This window comes from Rhinatrema bivittatum, chromosome 7 (genome assembly GCF_901001135.1).
Source record: "Rhinatrema bivittatum chromosome 7, aRhiBiv1.1, whole genome shotgun sequence".
Taxonomy (NCBI): Eukaryota; Metazoa; Chordata; class Amphibia; order Gymnophiona; family Rhinatrematidae; genus Rhinatrema; species Rhinatrema bivittatum.
The window spans coordinates 264,062,560-264,080,532 of NC_042621.1; the positions used below are offsets into that span (position 1 = coordinate 264,062,560).

At 40.2% G+C, this 17,973-nt stretch overlaps 1 protein-coding gene across 2 annotated transcripts in view; it reads right to left on the reverse strand.

Moving 5' to 3' along the window:
* Positions 1-5,167: 5,167 nt before the first annotated feature.
* Positions 5,168-17,973, reverse strand: part of LCOR (ligand dependent nuclear receptor corepressor) — a 459,578-nt gene continuing 446,772 nt past the window's right edge. For both annotated transcript variants that reach the window (XM_029610175.1, XM_029610176.1), the window contains one exon: positions 5,168-11,915. In XM_029610175.1, coding sequence (XP_029466035.1) covers positions 5,846-11,915 — 6,070 coding nt within the window. In that variant the 3' untranslated portion in view covers positions 5,168-5,845. The remainder of the gene's footprint in view (positions 11,916-17,973) is intronic.

Consider the following 17,973-nt stretch of genomic DNA (forward strand, 5'->3'; position numbering starts at 1 on the left):
TCAATTTGTGCGCTCGGATCGGACAGTGGGCGGTGCGGCGAACAGGGCCAAGATGGCGACGGCGAGCATGCGGGCAATATGGCGACCTCCACGGCGGGTCTCCACGTGGGTAGACTCTGGAACAGCCGGGGCCTAGCCCTGCTAGGGCGGATCAACTCGGTGACGCTGGTCTCGATCGGTGACCTCCTCCTCTATCCTCGGAGACCGGACGAAGAGTAGATTTCTACCTTACCTTGTCTTTGGCGCTCCCCAGTTTCATTCCAGGCGGTCTCCGGCTGCGGGGGGAGAGGGCAAATACCTTCACCGCCGCGCTCGAGGGTGCACCTCGAGCGTGGGGTGAAGGTATTTGCCCTGCGCAAATACCTTCACCCCACGGCAGGGACGTAGCCCCCGAAGCCCAAGGCTTCGGGGGCTACGTCCCTGCCGCGAATCAGCCACCGGACCGAGGCTCACCTCCAAGGGACCACGGAAATCACCTCAGGAAACTCAACTGGGGGAGAGACCCGAGGGTATCACCGCAGGAGTGCGGGGCTCGTCTTCAGGTAGGTTTCTTCTTTAGATTTCTTTAATTTTGGTCTAACGCTCTGAGAGCGTGCAGATAGTCCCTAACTGCTATGGAGACGGAAAATACTGAGGAGCTGCACTTCCTGCAGGGGTATATGTACCAGGGGTTGACGTCAGATTGAAATCTGATCCATCTCCAACTGCTAGCAGGAGTACACTATACCCATTGGTCCTGAGTCCATCTGCTACACGCTAGGAAAGTGCATTTCTTCAGTACTTTTGAAGTGATGGTGGCTTTGTCTATTTCCATAACATACATGGTTTAATGGAGGAATTGGGAATTCCAATCTATAACATAACTGAACGGCGACTGTTCATCGATAGCTCAAAGCGGAGCTTGAAGTGTGTTCTCCTCCACAATGGCAATTTATTTGGTGCAATCCCAATTGGCCATTCAGTTTGTTTTCATGAAGACTATGAAGACATAAAGAGAGTCATTGATCTGTTGCACTATCACAAGCACAACTGGATCATCTGTGTTGACCTTAAAATGGTCTGCTTCCTTCTTGGTCAGCAACTCTGATACACCAAGTATCCCTGTTTTCTGTGTATGTGGGACAGCAGAGCTCGTGAGAAGCATTGGGTGCAGTTGAATTGGCCTCCAAGATCTGACCTCAAACCTGGTGATTCAAACATTCTACAAGCCACTTGTTGACAGAAAGAACATAAAGAGGTAGATTTTAAAAACATACGCGTGCGCGAACAAAAGTATGCTGGATTTTATAAGATACGCATGTATCCGCGCGTATCTTATAAAATCCGGGGTCGGCGTGCGCAAGGGGGTGCACATTTGTGCAACTTGCGAGTGCAGAGCCCTGCGCGCGCTGCCCTTTCCCTCGGAGGGAACTTTCTTTCTACCCCCCCACACCTTCCCTTCCCCTACCTAACCCACCCCCCCAGCCCTATCTAGACCCCCCCCTACCTTTATCGGAGAAGTTACTACTGCCTCCGGGCAGTAGTAACTTACGTGCGCAGGCGCGGCAGGCCCCGACACAGGCCGCTGTGTCGGGGCACTCGGCCACGCCCCCGGACCGCCCACACGCCCCCCAGACACGCCCCCGATCCCTAACCACGCCCCTGTCCACGCCCCGACCGCCCCTTTTTGCAAGCCCCGGGACTTGCGCGCGCCACCGAGCCCATGCAAAATAGGCTCGGCGCGCGCAGGGGGGTTTGGGGTAGGTTTTCGGGGGGTACGCGCGTACTCCTCTGAAAATCTACCCCTATATTCCCACCTCTGCATATAAAATTGGGTCTCATGAAGCAATTTATTTTTGCCAACTGACGGAGACTGTTTCAAGTATCTCATTTTGGCATTTCCTAGCTTGCCGTTTGAAAAGATAAAGGCGGTGTGTTTGACGGTCCACAGATTCAGCAACTCATTAAAGATGAACATTTCATCGGGACAATGTCAGAACTCCAAAAGAATGCTTGGTTGTTATTCAAAAACCTTGTGAAGGACTTTCTTGGAAATACACAAACACAGAATTACACCGAAATTGTCCAGAAACTCTTAGAGAGCTTCAAAATGCTTCGTTGCAACATGAGCATCAAGGTGCATTTTCTGCATAGCCATCTTGCTGACTTCCTGAAAAACCTTGGTGCAGTCAGTGATGAGCAAGGTGAATGATTCCACCAAGATTTGAAGGTCATGAAGGCACAGTATCAGGGTAGATGGGATGTACTATGATGGCTGACTATTGTTGGAGCATCAGGCGAGATTGTCCATAGATTGAACACTGCCGGAAAAGCTATAAGTGTAAATTTTTAACTTAATATGTATGTTTGGTAGCAGAACTTTACTACTTGTACACAATTTGACTTACAGTAACAATATATATCCTTTGTATGAATAAAATAACTAAATAAACAGTATATTCAGGTAATTTTTTCTTTTATTTCCTTTATATGTATATTCTGTATGATTTTTGGGACAAAGGGAGGGTATCCTGTACCTTAAAAAGTTGATGTGATAGAGAAAAACTGGGGGCATTTTTGGATTCAGATGTCAAAAGTTAATCAAAAACGAGTGTCAGATCTAACTCAATGAAAATTGTGTTCCAATTGATGATGGATGTATTCTGGTTACACATAGTGTCCTTGAAACCACTTAAGTGGCCTTCTTGCAGCCAGACATATTGGATTTATTTTTGTAACTAACTTTTTTTCTTTTAGTAACACTGAAAAGAGCTGTTGAGAGGCTGCTCAGGCAGCAAGACAGCTCGGAGTGAGTTAAGATCCAAAAAGAAACTATGAAGTACCAAAGAGAGAGAGAGAGAGAGCAGGCACACGTCCATGTAGAAACTCAGACAAAAACCCCCCAAAAAGTCTGAGGGACTAACAAGAAGCATGCACAAGAGAACTCCCACCCATGCTCAGTAGAACAAAGGCTCTATGAGCTTAGCGAGAAAGGTCTGTTTAGTGCCTTCAGATGACTTCACTCATATGTCATCGCTAATTAAGCCCTGCTTTGTCAATGGAGAAAATAGTGACACAACAGAACACATCTTATCAAAGATGTGACGAATGTCAGAGTTAGGTTTTCTTAAGGAAAGCTGTACTGTGTCCTGTGGAATATTGCTAAAGTAAACAAAGGAAATACTCACCCTATATTAATTTTAGTGCTAAGTTATTTTTTTTTAATTTGTTCAAACTACCATCCTAAACCAACTGTTCAGAACAGTATCACAGATTACCTCATGTTTGGTCTATATTGGCTGTGATATCACAATCTCTCACAATCAGAATGACATTTGTGGCTCTCTACTAGCATGGCTGCTTCTAGGGTGCTTGAAAATTCAAAGGGAACTGTTGAAAGACTTCTTTTCTTGGTGGTTAATGACATCAAAGCCATTCCAGCAGTTACAGTTAAACCAAAACATCATGAAACACCTACAGAAAATGTTTGTTTTTCTAAATGTATGACAAAAACAAAATACATAATGGCTGTGTAGCAGGTATAGACTTTACCACTCATTTGTTTCAAATAATTTCATGCTTATGACAAGAGGCACCTCTTCTCACTCATAATTAAAGAAGTTTACATAATAACCAACCATTACATATGCTCTACCTATTCTTAAAATGTTTTATGAATAATGGTTACTCAAGTGGCAGAGTCTACAATTATTGTTTAATGTGTCTTGAAGGAGGTACACCTCAGTATATAAAATTAACTTCTGATAAATCTGGGCAAGTAACTTAAGGATATACATAAGAGGCAATTAAACTTGCTAGTATTAACACTCTTATACAAGAAAAGCTACCTTTAGCACGACACATTAACCCATAATAAAGCACATTATGAATTTATTATTAATAAGGAATCTTATAAAATTTGGTTTTCATAAGCTGTACCAAGAAAAAGCTCCATTGCTGTCCACAGCGGAACAGTTAAACTACTATTCCACAGCACACAGAAAAATCTGTATTAGGAGGGAGAAAGCATGTCTGCCAAATAAACAATTTGATTGTCTGAATATTCCTTGGTACTTTAAAAAACAATTGTTTGAGCCAGAGCTACCAATTCAAATAAAAACGTACAAAACTCCTTGAAGCACGACGATTCCTTTTTAGCTCACATTAGAATGTTTGATGTATTGCAGTTGATTGTGATGTATCAGGTTCTGTGGTGACATTTACAATGACGACTAAACATACAACAAATCAACATTTTACTTGAGGATTTACTGACAATGTAAAGTTGACTGCTTTCTGAACAGAAGAAAACATCAATTATTACTGATTTTTGAACATGATTTAAGTATCACAAATCAACACTCACTACTGGAAAATAAAAAGAATCAGATGCAAGAAAAGCTTCAGGATTGATGTGGAACCTTGTCTCCTGTCAGTGCAATAACACATAAGGCATCATCTACTCTTCCACATTTTCAGAGAATATGAAATTTGAGAATTCTATGAAACTCTTAAAGTTTAATGCTCAATGGTTTTCTGTCCCATTTTTGTTAACAGAAAGAAGCACTTATTGTTTTAACACCTAAAAGAGGGCAAAGTCCAAAATACTATGGATTTTACAGCATGTTAGCTATTCAATAATTATGATTCAGTTCTCTCTATATATGGTCAATTACAAATCACATACAAGAAAAAAGAAACATAGTACTATATTTGGAAACATTCCTACATTTTCTCTCTATATTCTAAACAACTGATATGGCTAGTATTATACTTGCAAGCTGCTCTCAGTTTTTGTGAGAAGAGGGGGGTATATATTTAAAATAAAATAGAATATATGAATATAAAAAATAGTTAAATTGCTTAAATACCAACTTTTTGTCAACTTCACTATTGCTTTATAAATTATATTGTGGATTTTGTGAGATGTCATGTATGAAAATCATATCAGTCTGGACAGAAATAGCCTAATTATCTTGTAACTCCTTTGGCTCTGGGTACATGGAATAAATCTCACATCACCTACAAATTGTATAAATATATATATATATATATATATTTACACATATATATACACACACACATTTGTATGCGTATGTATATACATATATATATGTCTGAGTGTGGCGTTGTGCACACACACACACCATTTTTATGGCATTTATGTGAAAATATTAATACAGCATAATTATCTGGAGATAAAATTGCATTTATTTATTCACAGCTGACACACTGAGTTACATAGAAAGATCTCATTGCCAAAATATGCTAGAGCCTAACAGTTTTCCAGATCGGGACTACAGGCACCAAAATATACATTGCGATAGCATTAAAAATATATATACATATATATAAAGATTGGTTAAAACTCCTATATATACAGTCATATGGTGAGCCTGCTGAGTACAAACTCAGTGAAAGCTGTAGAAAAAGCAGTTTTATGATCATGATGGTGGCGGTCTTTCTGCTACAGTACAAGTGCTTGTGCATCAAGTATAAAATGCAAGTTTGTAACCACACAGATTAGCTTCTTTCTTAAAAAAAAACAAACAAAAAAAAAACTATAAATAAGGCACTGTACTTTCAACTAAGACTGCAAAGATCCCAGTTTAAGAAAAACAAGAAACAAATTGCAATAACTTACTTTCTCAGTACATAAAAATTCTCTTCTCCATCTGAGATGTATTTAAGATGCCTAAAATAATGTATTTTTCCCTTAACTCTGTATTCTTTAAAGGTTTGATTCAGCTTATGAAAGCAGCTTTAATATAATGCAAAATAAGGGTTGATAAACCAAGTGTTTAATTTTAAATGGCTAGCTACCATTCTATTTTTTTTTTTTTAGTCATTTCATGTCCAGTCATTTTCACTTATTGGGTGGTGTTTGTTTGAGTTTTGCCCGTAATTTTCTCTTCTTTTGGGATACAGTATTTTGCTCATTTTTCAAGGACCTTGTTTGGATTTTTCTACTGTGTTTCTCTTTTTCCATTTCTTTCAGTAACCTTAGAATGGTTTCCCTAGGCCTTTGCTTAGATTTTGTTACAGGTTGTCTAGTGGTTGCACATTGCCGCCTTTTATTTTTCCTTACATTAGCTTTCTGGATATGCAGCCCATCTCTTATGGTATGCTTTCTTGTGTCCACCTTTGCATTCTTATTAATGAAGGACAACTTACTAGACATCTTATTATGCTCTTCTACTGCAGCCTGTTTTCTTGTAACCAAAGCTTTAGAGGGTGGTTCTAAATGTTTAGCTTTATTAGCTTTTTTAACTGGAAGTTTCTCTTTGGTAGATGAACTGGGTGTATCTTTCATATCAGTAACATCACAATCTGTTTTTTTCTTTTTGCCTAATTGCAAATCATTTTTGGGTACATCTCCATGTAATCGTTTTTTCCCTCTCTTGCCTTTAAGTCCCTCTTTTGCCTGCCCAGGTTTTCCAGAGAATGCATCTGCTTTGACTTGCAAGGCCAGTTTAGGAGACATTAGGGGATTAATGCACACACTTTTCCGGCTTGGCTCAACTTTCTCCTGATCCATTGCATTTTCATTCGTTTCCTCACTCTTAATCAGATTGTGCTGAGTTCCTACCTTTCCCTTCACATTAAAATGCTTTTTCAGGATCTGAGTGCTGGCAGATGTTTTCAAAGTAGGAGAGGATTTGGTATCCCGACAATCACTCTGTTCATCAGAGCTTGTATTAGCAGATATGCAGACTGCACTGGAGGACTCATTGGTTTCTACTTTATTATTGTTTTCTCGAAATTTAGCCCATAATTTTTGAGTCTTCCAATTATTCTTCAGTGGAGTTGTCCCAGGAAATTTCTTTAGGTGTTTTTTCAAGCGTTCAGCCTGTAAGCTGTGAGGATACAGGTTAGATGATGAATACTTATGCAGGGGAATCAGAGGGATAGAGAGTTCCCCAGGGATACGAGTGTTCAGTTTCTTAACTATCACCAAGGATCTAGTTTCAGTTGTCTCCAGGAACCATTTACAAATATTAGATAACTTGAAAGCTTTCATAAACAACATCTGAATGGGGGAAAGTTTTTGAACTTCTAGAGAACTTCTGCATTTCCGAACCCTTTTCTTCGTTTTCCAAATTTCTTTAAGTTTATCAGATTTGTTTTTTGTTTTTTGCATTGGCTGGGGTTCTCTCTCTAGCTGAATCCAGCCTTTCTGAATTTTTATATACTTGGCATTGAAGTCAGCAATAAGTTCTTGGTTTTCTTCTTCAGTACACCAATCGACAAACTTTGGCCTTCCATCTTCTTGAGCCTTCACATTCTTTAAATCAATGGCATCTTCATTTTCCAAAGCATAGCCATCCACTGGTTTGGCATTGATGTCTACATTTTCCTTTGCTAAATGGTTTGTGCGTACCATACTCTCAAAATTGGGAGAATGTCTCAAATTATAGGATCTTAAAACCAGCTTTTTATGTTTCATCAAATTTCTTGATGTCAAAGGTTTGACTCCATTCCTAGTACTGCGCAATGTAGGTGAATTTAGCACAGGTTCTTGGCTCAGTTTCAAACTGTCACCTTTTTTTACTGAATTCTCCAAATTTTTGGTATTAGTATTTTTTGGTTTCCTCTTTACTTGCTCTGTACAATTTGTTTTTTCTTTGGGGAAATTAATTTTTCTTTCATCAGAATTCATATCAATAGAAATTTCCAAATTCTCTCTAGTCTTATAACAGCTGACTGCATCGGCAATACCAGGTTCAGACTTCCTTTTTCTACTTCTAGTATTTCCTTGTACTACATTGCATTTGTAGGACTGTCGGGTAGTAACACTATTTTCCTCAACAAGATCTTCAGGGTCAATATATATATTTTTCTTCCCAATATTCTTCAACAATGACTTATGGAAACAATCATTTGGGAAAAACACATACCTTGTCTTACAAATACGTACCATTCTTTTAAAACGTTTACTACCTAGTTTTTTTAACAACTCAATCTGCAGACAAGGTAGCTGAAATGTAGAAGAAGAAATTGGCTTCTCTTTGATGCATGTAGCCTGTGACTGACCCTGCTGACTTCGTAGGCACCTATCAGACATTACAAGAACTTTTTTACTTTTCTTTTTCTTCTTTACTGCATTGTGTTTACTGTAATCCCTATCTGAAGCACATATTTTCACACTTTTATATTCTTTTGACAAGTTCCCATCTTGCCTTTTCCCATTCTGCTCAATTTTCTGAAGGGATATCTCTTTTTTAATTTTACGGCGATCCAAATTAATCAAAATTTTACTTTGTTCCTTTGTTCCACTTTGTTCATTCTGAGTTCTTTTTTTTTCTGGCACAATATTAATGTGTCTACTTAAATCAGCATTGTCCATACTACTTTTAAAAGACAAAGGAGGATCTTCTGAGCAAGGAAAATGTTTTGCATTTGTAATTTTTGAGAGTGATAAAGACCCCAGATTTACAGTTTCCTTTACAATATCAACCTCCAAGGAAGAAGACGATGTAGAATTATTAATGCTTTCTTTATTCACAGCTTCACTGTAAACAGTACAGTTATAATCTGTGTCTTCTGTACTAGCAACTTGTGATGAAACATTAGGCCTAGAGTCAGCCATCTCTTTTTTATTCCTGTCTGTTGTGTGTGTGATGGGTCTAGACTCCAGAGGTTCTTCATCATTCCCATCTCTCATGGGCATGATGGGTCTAGACACCACAGGTCCTTCTTCATTCCCGTCCCTCATGGGCGTGATGGGTCTAGGCTCCACAGGTCCTTCTTCATTCCCGTCCCTCATGGGCGTGATGGGTCTAGGCTCCACAGGTCCTTCTTCATTCCCTTCCCTCATGGGCGTGATGGGTCTAGGCTCCACAGGTCCTTCTTCATTCCCTTCCCTCATGGGCGTGACGGGTCTAGGCTCCACAGGTCCTTCTTCATTCCCTTCCCTCATGGGCGTGACGGGTCTAGGCTCCACAGGTCCTTCTTCATTCCCTTCCCTCATGGGCATGACGGGTCTAGGCTCCACAGGTCCTTCTTCATTCCCGACCCTCATGGGCGTGACGGGTCTAGGCTCCACAGGTCCTTCTTCATTCCCGACCCTCATGGGCGTGACGGGTCTAGGCTCCACAGGTCCTTCTTCATTCCCGACCCTCATGGGCGTGACGGGTCTAGGCTCCACAGGTCCTTCTTCATTCCCCTCCCTCATGGGCGTGACAGGTCTAGGCTCCACAGGTCCTTCTTCAGTCCCGTCCCTCATGGGCGTGACGGGTCTAGGCTCCACAGGTCCTTCTTCATTCCCGTCCCTCATGGGCGTGACGGGTCTAGGCTCCACAGGTCCTTCTTCGTTCCCATCTCTCATGGGTGAGACGTGTCTAGACTCCATATGTCCTCCTTCATTCCCATCTCTCATGGGAGAGACGGGTCTAGACTCTATCTCTTCATTCCCATCTCTCACAGTCAAGATGGATCTAGACTCCTTTATCCCTTCTTCATTCCTCTCTCTCAATGGTGAGACAGATCTAGACTCCACATGTCCTTCTTCATTCCCATCTCTTATGGGCAAGACAGGTCTAGACCCCACAAGTTGTTCTTCATTCCTTTCTCTCATGGGCGAAATGGGTCTAGACCCCACAGGTCTTTCTTCATTCCTGTCTCTCATAAGCAAGACAGGTCTAGACTCCAAAGGTCCTTCTTCATTCCTATCTCTCATGGGCGAGACAGGTCTAGACTCCACTGTCTTTTCTTCATTCCCATCTCTCATGGGCGAGACAGGTCTAGACTCCACTGTCCTTTCTTCATTCCCATCTCTCATGGGCGAGACAGGTCTAGACTCCACTGTCCTTTCTTCATTCCCATCTCTCATGGGCGAGACAGGTCTAGACTCCACTGTCCTTTCTTCATTCCCATCTCTCATGGGCGAGACAGGTCTAGACTCCACTGTCCTTTCTTCATTCCCATCTCTCATGGGCGAGACAGGTCTAGACTCCACTGTCCTTTCTTCATTCCCATCTCTCATGGGCGAGACAGGTCTAGACTCCACTGTCCTTTCTTCATTCCCATCTCTCACGGGCGAGACAAGTCTAGACTCCACTATCCCTTTAGTCCCATTTCTCATGGGTGAGATGGGTCTAGACCCCATTGTCTCTTCCTGATTACTCTCTTTCATGGAAGAGATGGGTCTAGACTCCACTGTCTCTTCTTGATTACCATCTTTTATGGGAAAGACGGGTCTAGAGTGAACAGTTTCCTGTCCATTAGCAGCTTCTGAAGGAGAAGCAGTTCTAAAAACCATAGTCTTTTCTCTACCAGCTTCTGAAGGAGAAACAGGTTTATAGTTGACTAGCCCTTCTCTATTAGTAGCTTCTGATAGACAAACAGAGGCACACTCTACAGTCTTGCTATTAAGCTTTTCTACAGTATTTTCACTTAAGGGTTCAGTGCAAGCCTTGCTGTCCTCTGGTACACCTACTGTAATTTCTAACTGCTCAATTTTATCCTCAAGATTTTCATTAAATGGTGAGCTACATGTTATGATTTTGGATTTGCCTGAGCTGCTTTCTTTTGATTTTTCATTATGTACTAATGAAAGAAGAGCCATCAAAGGTCCAGATGCAGTTTCTCTTGATACTAAAGGACCAGCTTGTAAAGTTTCAATCTGTAATTTCAAGTCATTAGCTACAATCTCATTAGGTTTTTCTTTGTTGGATGGTGTTCCTTGTAAAAGTAACTTAAAAGGTGCCTGTATCCCATCTATTGCTTGCGAATTTCTAACAATTGGGATTTCCCTTGTAGGCAGAGTATTTGGAACCATCAATACTTGATTAGGTGTAACTCTTTCAGGTACAGATGATGAACTTCTTACCAATGTGCGAACAGTTGGAAGTTCACAGCATTCACCATTGAAAAAATATCCACGGGTACTCTTCCTTGCTGTCTTTCTTGAAGATATTAAGGATCTTTGATTCTCTAAGTGACATTCAGTTATTGGCTGACTGATGTAAACAACATCACACTGGTTATCATAATCATTAATTCGCAGTCCTGATGCTCTTTTGTGCTTTCGAGTTGCTTTTATAGTACTTGAATTTGACTTTACTTTTGTATGGCTACTTGAAGTCTTATGACCTGAATAAGGGTTTGATGCCAGCCAGCTATCTTTAGAATTTTCAAATGGATTCATTTCACCATTATGTAAACGGTTACTCACTTTGTTTCTTTCTAATATATTTTGAAGATTTTCTTGCCTTAGATTGGCAAGTTTGTCAATTGATTCTAAATCTTGATTTAATGATGCTATAGTGCTGTATTGCAAATTATTTTCATTATCAGCTGTCCTATGCAAGTTCACTGTAGAAACTGATGATGTTTCTGGTAAAGATTTGAATGAATTATTTTGAGAGACTAAACTGTCAGAACCATCATCATTGTTGTACAGTTGTATCACATTTGTATCAACTAAACATTTCACTAATGATTTATCTTCTGTCTGGTCTTTGTCATCTTCACATTTTTTAATTAAAGATGCCTGCTCTGTAGTTTGTTCTTCCAAACCATATGTTCTCATTGGAAGCTCAGATGAATGATCTTCAACAAGGATACTGGAGCACTTTGCTTCATCTGTACATTTTAATTCTGTAGACTGGTGGATGGAACTTTCCAAGGGGAGTTCAACACCTACAAAAGTAGATCCTTGAGAATCTAATTTATCTTGATGCAACTCTGACAAAGAATTGGATTTCACTTCTGAACAGGTAGTGCCTGTACCACAGATTTCTGTGCCTTGCTGGCTGCAACCAGACCTAGAGGAAGTTGTATCAGGTAAATGATATCCTTCACTGCATAAGTCATTTAATACATGAATGAATTGCTTTTGATGATGTGAACACAGCCTGATCATGAATTTCTGTAATGCAGACTTTGGCTGATTTGTGGTTGATTTTAATTCTATTGTCTGTTGTGTCTCCTCACTAGAAAAAGAGAAAATAAAATTAGTATTAGATATTTATAGCACTACACATTTGTGTTACAAAACTAGGTACATGTCAGTTCCTCTTCCCAAACTTAGAGTCTTTGGAAAAGTCTACCTTTGTCTCTAGTCTATGAAAAGATAATTTTAGATTAAAATAAAAGTATTTTCATGCTGTGGAAAAATTAAAACTAAGAAATATCATTATAGGTGCTCATCTTAAAGCAGAAGAAATATATTAACCATGACCAAATTTTGCACATAAAAAATGTTTGGAAATGGTCACAATAGTATAAGAAAGAAAAGGACATTACACTATTTCCAAATCACAGGAATTTCATAATAATGCATTTCTTTAAACCTTATTTCTTTCAATAATGGAACCAAACCTTTACTATAGCAAGAAAAATTCAGAAATGAATGAGCTGTGTTAAAATACATATTGGGGCTGGCTCCATGTTTCAAATTGCAACAGTTCACCATATTTCTTGGGGCTGACTGAGCCTGGGTGTGGAAGTGATGCACTTATACCCACAGAGGAAGGGAAGATAGCTGCGGCAACTGTAGCAGTCCCTTTCAGCCAGTGAGCAGTGCTGAGTGTGCACCTTGGAGGAGGTGCACCTCTATTCCTTGGGCCAACAAAGGTCCCTAGAGGTTGAGCAGCAGAGATTACAAAGGGAAAAAAAAAACAGGTAAAAGACCAAAACAAATGCATATGGTTTTCACATTTGTTTTATATTCTTAGTTCTATCATAATGCAAGACAAGACAACAATCAATGTGCATTTGATTGTTATTCCATACAACATGTATCTGATAGTTTTGACAGTTATGACAAAACTTCCAACAGTTATGTTTTCCCACCAATATGCAGGTTCCACATTTCAAATGTTTGTGGATTATGATACTAGATATGCCCGGAAACTAGATAAACACAAGTGTTATCTAAAATTTTTTTTTTGCTAAAAAGCATATTTAGCTATTTTCAACCCCCCCTTTTTTTTTTAATATTGTCTTTCAATTTTTAATAAATAATAATAACTTTTTTGCACCCCACGATACTTACATTTCACTATTCGCAAAGTGCCCAGACAGGCTATTGAGAGAGACTCTTTATAAGGCCTTCACAGTAGTCAACTATTTATATCACTACAGGAGGGCCAGCTAATAACTCGAGGTGAGGTTTTTGGTGGTGGTTTAGGGTTTTGGGGCCAGTTTGACATGCAGACTGAGACGTACAAACAGCACAGTACACCTCAGTGAAGATTTGACGTCATTTGGAATGAGGAAAGTCTCCCAAAGATGAGATTTCTACAAAATTCTCTCGCCCTAGCTTGATGGACTCTAACAGGGTATTAACAAGCTAGGGCGAGAGAAGACTGTAGAAATCTCATCTTTGGGCGACTTTCCTCACTCCAAATGACGTCAAATCTTCACTGAAGTGTACTGTGCTGTTCGTACATTTCACTCTGCATGTCAAACAGTCCCCAAAACCCTAAAATACCACTAAAACCTCACCTCGAGTTATTATCTGGCCCTCTTATAGTGATATAAGTAGTTACTGAGAAGTCCTTCCCAGAGGCTCTCTCTCTCTCTCTCTACTCCACTCCCAGCCCCAAGCCCAGAAATGGCCAAAATGCAATTTGCAATCTTTATCACAAATTGCGTTAAGGCCATTTCGGGCATATTGCACAGCTTAATGCCAGGAAAAAAGGTATAGTTAATTCTGGTGTTTAAAAACGTGCAGTATTGCCCCTCATTTTCATTAATCTCCACCCCCCCATGAAAAATGTATACTTGCGCAATGCGATACCATTAATATCACATGCATTATGGCAATATCACGGGCGTTAACGCCAGAACTTATTTTGATGAATGATCCTATAAGTTACTTATTTTCACTGAACATCACAATGAAATTTCAGACTACTGCATTGATTGGGTGACTGATTTTCTAATATTGTGGTAATTTGGAATTACATAACCTCTATCATTACTTTGTCTTGAGTTTTATTTTTTATAGACCATTTGCACAATTTTCTCACAACACACCTGCTGTATTGGTTGATCAAACATCATCATAGGAATTTAAACAGAATGCTGGGGTTTTTCCCCTTTATTCTCACCATCTTATCATTGGATGGCAGGAGATGAAATTTCAATGTTTGGTGATAGTTAGCTGTCTAAGGGGGTCATTTTCCAAGGTGTTATCGCGGGAGATAAATTCGCAAATCGCGCTAACAGCCGTTAACGCGATTTGCGAATTCATAATTATATATTCAGGGGCGGAGCATATGTAAAGTTATCGTGTGCCGCGAAACAGCCGCAGTGTTAGCGTGGCTCCTATCGCGGCTAATAGCTACAACACTTTCATTTGCGTTACCTTGTGCGCTACAGGTCAGTAAAGGGTTATCGCGGTCCACGACAATTCCGAACGGCGTGTGAGAGAGAGAGAGAGAGAGAGAGAGAGAGAGAGAGAGAGAGAGAGAGAGAGAGAGAGAGAGAGAGAGAGAGAGAGACTTCCTATAGTGCTTATGCCCTAGACAGGTATTTGTATCCCTATGGGAGGGCCACCTAGTAACTCGAGGTGGGGATTAGGTATGAGCGTAGGGGGTTGGGGGCCACTTTCACATTTAACATGAGACCTACGGAAAGAACAGTGGTCTCTAGTGAAGATTTGCTGGCCGGAGTGAGGACACTCACTCCAAGAAGAGATTTGGGCAACGTTCCCTCCACCTAGCTTAATGGGACACACTACCTGGGCAACAACAAGCTAGGTGGAGAGAACGTTGCCCAAATCTCTTCTTGGAGTGAGTGTCCTCACTCCGACGGCCAGCAAATCTTCACTAGAGACCACTGTTCTTTCCGTAGGTCTCATGTTGAATGTGAAAGTGGCCCCCAACCCCCTACGCTCATACCTAATCCCCACCTTGAGTTACTAGGTGGCGCTCCCATAGGGATACAAATACCTGTCTAGGGCATAGGCACTATAGGAAGGCGCTCTCTCTCTCTCTCTCTCTCCAATATGCCGTTCGGAATTGTCGTGGACCGCGATACTCCCGGCTGGACACTTTCGTGTACTGCGAAGATTCATTGGTTGTTTTATCGCGGTGCACGATGTTTTCGCGATTTGCGAATCCAGTTCCGCAAATGGCGAAAACATCGCGTGATGCGATGTTTCCCCGCTGCACGAAAAATGCCTTATTTGCATAGGACATGCCCCCTCCTGCGTTACCACTGCGATATTGGAAAATGAGGCCCTAAGTGCAGTTGTTGCTATCCAACTGTTGATGCCCCAATTAATGCCCGCCAATATTATAGCATTAAGCTATTCACATTTTAACAGTTGTATGATAGATACACATTTCTTTTTTGCATTGAAGCAAACTTTTACATGTGTTAATTTATTCCCATATCAACTTTCTTCTTTATAGGGGCTCATAGTCTAACATACAAGTGAACAAGCTCAGGTTTTGGTAGTGGGCTCTTACGCTTATTTCAATTGCCTACTTTATAAAGAAAAAAATCGATAAAAACATATCAATATTACAATAGCGATAATTAACACAGCAACAAATAATACAATAAAAACAAAAGGGGTCAATTATGTTATAGCTGGCAAATTATATAAAGCATTTACAGAATGAAATAGCTGAACTAAAATGTTAAGCCACTGTTAGCATTCAATATCAGTATCAGATACATTGCAGTTTTGAAAATCAAATTAGATATACTGGGTCAGACCAAGGGTCCATCAAGCTCAGTATTCTGTTTCCAACAGTGGCCAGTGCAGGTTACAAGTACCTGGCAAGTACCCAAACATTAAATAGATTCTATGCTACTAAAGTCGGTAATAGGCAGTGGCTACTCCATAAGTCAACTTGATTAATAGTTTATGGACTTCTCCTCCAGGAACTTATCCAAATCTTTCCAAACCCAGCTACACTAACTGCCTTAACCACATCTTCTGGCAATGAATTCCAGAGTTTAATTGTGTGTTGAGTGAAAAAGAATTCTCTGATTTGTTTGAATTGTGCTATTTGCTAACTTCATGGAGTGCCCCCTCGTCCTTGTATTATCTGAAAGAGTAAACGATTCACATTTACCCATTCAAGTACTTTCATGATTTTATAGACTGCTATCATATCCCCTCCCCCCCCCCCCAGCCATCTCTTCTCCAAGCTGAACAGCCCTAATCTCTTTAGCCTTTCCTCATAGGGAAGCCATTCCATCCCCTTTATCATTTGGGTGCCCTTTTCTGTACCTTCTCCAGTGCAACTATATCTTTTTTGAGGTGCAGTGACCAGAATTGCACACAGTACCTCAAGGTCTGGTCTCACCATTGAGTGATACAGAGACATTATGACATTCTCTGTTTTATTCACCAATTCCTTCCTAATAATTCTTAACATTGTTTGCTTGACTGCTGTGGCACACTGAGCTGACATACTTACATATTTTCCTTCCTGATAACTCCTAATATGGACCAGCCTTTACATTATTTAATTACAGCATGAGTTATTTTTCCCTATGCATCCATCACCTTGCACTTGTCCACATCATTTGGATGCCTAATCTTCCAGTCTCGTAAGATCTTCCTGCAATTTATCACAATTCGCTAATGATTTAACTATTCTGAATAATTTTGTCTTGTCTGCAAGTTTGATCATCTTACTCATCATACCTCTTTCCAGATAATTTTTAAATATATTAAAAAGCACAAATCAAAAATTGAAAAATTACTCAGCATATGGCATATATACAAAATAATTTGTATAATTGCAAAAATTATTTGAAATGATAAAATTTCATTTATATCCATTTGAATAAGCCATAAATGAAGTGAAGAGCACAATAAAAGAGACAATTACATATCTATAATAACTGTTCTTCCAATTTAGCATTTGTAATGGTGTAACACTGATGGATCATATGTTGTCGGGCCACACGTGATATTCAAGGAAGCTTCTTCGGTTCAGAATACAGAATGTATTTTGCTCTATTACAATGTGTCCTAGACCAACTGCCTTAGTTTCTTTCAGGTATAGCTGGAAATTCAAGATAAAAATGGTTTCCCCTACCAATAGGTGACAAGGCATGGAATAAAAGGAGCTGAACTGCATGGTATACTTGATGTGTATGGTGCATACCACAGCAATTGCAATCCCAACACTGCTCTGCTAGAACTCCAGGAGTCCTCACATGAGATTAGTTTGGTGCTGCACAATAAATTACTCCAAAATGATGCAACAGACCAGCTGGATGGAACATGGAATAGATATATAAAAGCAAGGTATTGACACAAGTGCGACACAAGGAAAAAAAGAGGAAGGCTCTTTTCAGACACCCTCTTCAGCACATAGTACACTACACTATGAATCATCATCAGCGCATAGTATACTACACTATGAATCATTCAAAAAATGATTTTCTCCCGATTTTGTGTCTATAGAAACAATAACAACATAAGATATGCCATACTGGATCAGACCAACGGCCTATCAAGCTCAGTATCCTGTTTTCAATAGTGGCCAATCCAAGTCATAAGTACTTGGCAAGTACCCAAACATTAAATAGATCCCATGCTACTAATGCTGGCAACAAGCAGCAGCTATTCACTATTGGTTAATAGCAGTTTATGGACTTCTCCTCCAGGAACTCCTTTAAACCCAGCTATACTAACTGCCTTAACCACATCCTCTGGCAAAGAATTCCAATATTTACTGATTTAGACCATTTATATGGGTCCTCTGCTGAAGGCAGCACATACTGAAGGCTTCTGCTCATTCCATGATGGGTCAAATACCATGGCTTGTGCACAGCCAAAGTACTCAGGGGCCGATGCAATAAGACGTGTGTTAAAATGGGTGCTCGTATTGAACACCTGTTTTCCTAACACATGCACAACTGCATCCCCTTGGCACCTGTTACAATATTAAAATGAAGTGCTGGTTAAAATGGACGTGCTAAGGAAAAATTGTGCATCCCTAGTGCTCAAATGCATCAGGCGCCCAGAACTGCAATGGGTACACGTCAGATTCATCCAGCTTCAGGTCAATA